At 51.6% G+C, this 3,284-nt stretch overlaps 1 protein-coding gene across 1 annotated transcript in view; it reads left to right on the top strand.

Moving 5' to 3' along the window:
- The window catches only part of Lpin1 (lipin 1), a 99,824-nt gene that overhangs the window by 27,440 nt on the left and 69,100 nt on the right, over positions 1-3,284 (top strand). The window contains 3 exon segments of the mRNA XM_023702417.1: positions 1,006-1,135; positions 1,890-2,190; positions 3,012-3,105. Coding sequence (XP_023558185.1) covers positions 1,006-1,135; positions 1,890-2,190; positions 3,012-3,105 — 525 coding nt within the window.

Here is a 3,284-nt window from a genome sequence, read left to right on the forward strand (position 1 = left end):
GATATCTCAATGTGGTTTTAATTTGCATTTCACGAATGGCTAGCGATGTGGAGCATTTTTTCATATATTTATTCGCTTCTTTAATTTCTTCCTCTGAGTGGCTATAATTTTTCTACCTGAAAGAAAATTTATTTTTTGTGTGGCCAACTCAGTGCTGGGGCCTGAACTTGCGTAAGGAGGTGCTTTAGACCACTGAGCTATCTCGCTGGCTCCAAAACTTTCTTTTTGGTTAAAGAGCCAAACCAAGTTGGATGTGTTGTCCCATGACTGTAATCTCAGCACTAAGGGAGGCTGAGACAGGAGGGTTGCAAGTTTGGGTCCTGACTGGCAATTTATCGAGACTGTCTCCCCCCCCCAAAGAAAAAGGGTGGGGACAGTTTAGAGCACCTGTGGGTTCAACCCTTGCTACTGAAACCAAACAAAATCAAAAATAAATAAATGTAAAAAAAAAAAGGGGGAATGTTAAAAAAAAAATAATAAAGCTATTGCAGCCCTATATGCATGTATTTATTTTGGTCTCACTTTGGAGCCCAGGCTGGCCTCAAACCTGCATGGACCCTCCTGCCTTAGCTTCCTGCAGCATGTGCTGCGGGGACCAGAGGCATGTGCTGCCAGACCAGGCCTGCAAGTATTTTAAATAGAAAGTCAAGGGGCTAGGGAGGTAGCTCAGTAGAATAAGTGCTTGGCAAGTGCAAGGGCCTGAGTTCAATCTCTGGTTCCCCTCCCCCCAAAAAAGAAGGAAGTCAGAGCTGACACCCTGGATTTAGATTGCAGGAGCAGTGAGCTCAGCATGAGGTGGGGAAAGGTGGGGTTTGATCGGAGGACGCCCTCTTTATTTCTGACTGTCCACACTTCCTCCTGTCTCCCTGGTGTTCTAGCTGCAGGCTCAGGCTTTTTCCTTTGTGTGAGGGCGCGGCGACCCCTGGTGGCCAGCGGCGGGATCGCCATGGCCCTTCCTGGCTGCGGACCCCAGGCGCCCTGAGTGATGGTTCCCATTTTCTTAAGCCCTGCAGGCTCCCGGCCCGCCACCCCGAAGAGCGACTCTGAGCTGGTGAGCAAGGGCAGCGACCGCTCGGCCCCCAAGAGTAACCTGGAGATGTTGTGGCTATGGGGAGAGCTGCCGCAGGCCGCTAAGGTGAGCCCAGCAACCCGAGGACTCGCGTTGTATTTGATTATTTTATGTGATAGGGTCTATGTAGTCCAGGTTAGCCTTGAGCTCACTGTTAGCTAGGCTGGCTGCCAATTTGTGGGGATCTTCCTTCAGCATTGAGTGCTGCGAGTATAGGTGTATGTCGCTTTGCCTTGTTGCACGTGTTTTAAACAGGACAACTAGATGGAAAGGCCCTGCCTGCCTGGCAACGCGAGGATCCTGTCTTTGTAGCTGCTTTGACTCCCCTGCCCCAGGAGGGGTACCGCTTTGTAGCAGAGATTACAGAGATTAGTTTTTTAAGATTTACTCTGTGAGGCAGAGGCAGGAAGATCGCAAGCTTAAGATCAGCCTGGCTAGTTTAGTAACTTAGCAAGACCCTGTCTCAAAGTAAAATTTAAAAAAAAAAATATTTTGTTTGTTTTGCCTTTTTGAGACAGGGTTTCAAAAACTGAACTGGTGCAGTTCAGGTTGGCCTTGAACTCTGAGCAAATCCTCCTGATTCAGCCTCCTGAGAGCTGGGATTATAAGCATGCCCCACCACACCCAGCTCCAATAAAAGATTTTTAGAAAGGGCTGGGGATGCAGCTTGGTGAGAAGGCCCTGGGTTCAATGCCCAGTACTGGAAAAAGTAAAAAATAAAACAAGCCCTACAACTGACTGCTTTCTCTCCTCCGGTGGCTTAGTCTGTAGCTTGTGCTCTGGCCTTTTCTCTAGTCCTTTTTCTCCCTTTCCGCTCTAGTCCTCTCTGCACAAGATGAAAGAACCCAGCCCACTGAGCAGTAGAAAGATCTGTGAAAAAACCCACTTCCAAGCCATCCACAGCGAGTCGTCAGATACCTTCAGCGACCAGTCGCCAACACTGTCCAGGGTGCCGCTTGAAGAGCAGAGTCGGGCACAGCTGGAGATGCAGTTGGTGGCCGAGGAGGACCTGGAGGTCCTGGGAGCGGCTGCCCCATCTGTGCCTGTGACCGAGGAGCCCAAGCCTCCAGTTGCCAGCGTGGCGCAGCCGGCGAGCAAGATGGACTCTCCCCGGAGGAAAGGTAGGAGGCCAGGACAAGGCCGGCGGATGACATGACACATACCCCGTTTCACCTCTGCTCCTCTGAGGAATGTGTCTGTCAGCTTTCCTGTGGCTGGGCTGCAGTGTCCAGCTCCCACAGCTGGGCGGAGAGGATGGATGTGGCTCACGGTGTCAGGGGGACTTGGTCCATGGGCAGCTGCTCCAAGGCAGGAGCATCATGGTGGAAGGGTGTGGGGGGAGCAGAGCTGTCCTGCTCATGGTGGCCAGGAGGCAGAGCAGGGAACCACCAGAGAGGAAGGGGAGGGACTTGGGCCACAACCCCATGACCACTCAGGCACACCCGGAAGGGAACTTTTCTAATTGCCGCATGTCTTAGCCCAGTGGACACGTCAGGGCCACTGGCCACACTGAGCTCCCAGGTTGGGAGTCCATATCCATATGCCAAGGACCAGAAGTGTTTTAGACTCCAGGGTTCCTTGGATTCTGGATTTCTCACACGGATGTCACTGGTCAGGGACCCCTCATCTGCAAATCCTGAATCCCAGCCTGGTTTCCTGTCTGTAACAATGATATCGAGCCCGATCTTTGTGAACCTGCTCTTTGCCCAGCTTTTCTGTTTTTCAGGTACTGAGGAGTGAACCCAGGGCCTCCACGCTGTGCCTCATTCCCAGGCCTTTTTCATTTTGAAACAGGGTTTCACTAAGTTGTTTAGTTAGCGGGTGGGACTCAGACTTGGAACTTGGTGATCCTCCTGCCTCAGTCTCCCGAGTGCTGATTGCAGGCATGCACCACCTCTTTCTGCTGGGAGAGCCGTGCTGACTGGGTCCCTTGCACTTTCAGATAAGCGGAGCAGACACCTTGGTGCCGACGGCGTCTACCTGGATGAGCTCACCGACATGGACCCTGAGGTGGCAGCCCTGTACTTTCCCAAAAAGTAAAATTTCTTTTTTCCTCTTAGCATTCTCTGTAAGCTATGCATCAGTCTGTGTGAGTCTGGCTTCCCCTGGTGTTTGAGGAGAAAGTAGGGCTCGGTGTGGTATTGGACACTCAGGGAAGCAGGCAGGAGGACCTCAGGTTTGAGCTCAGCCCTGTACTATATATATATACATATAT

The sequence above is a fragment of the Octodon degus genome, unplaced genomic scaffold, assembly GCF_000260255.1.
Source record: "Octodon degus isolate 3935 unplaced genomic scaffold, OctDeg1.0 scaffold00151, whole genome shotgun sequence".
NCBI lineage: Eukaryota > Metazoa > Chordata > Mammalia > Rodentia > Octodontidae > Octodon > Octodon degus.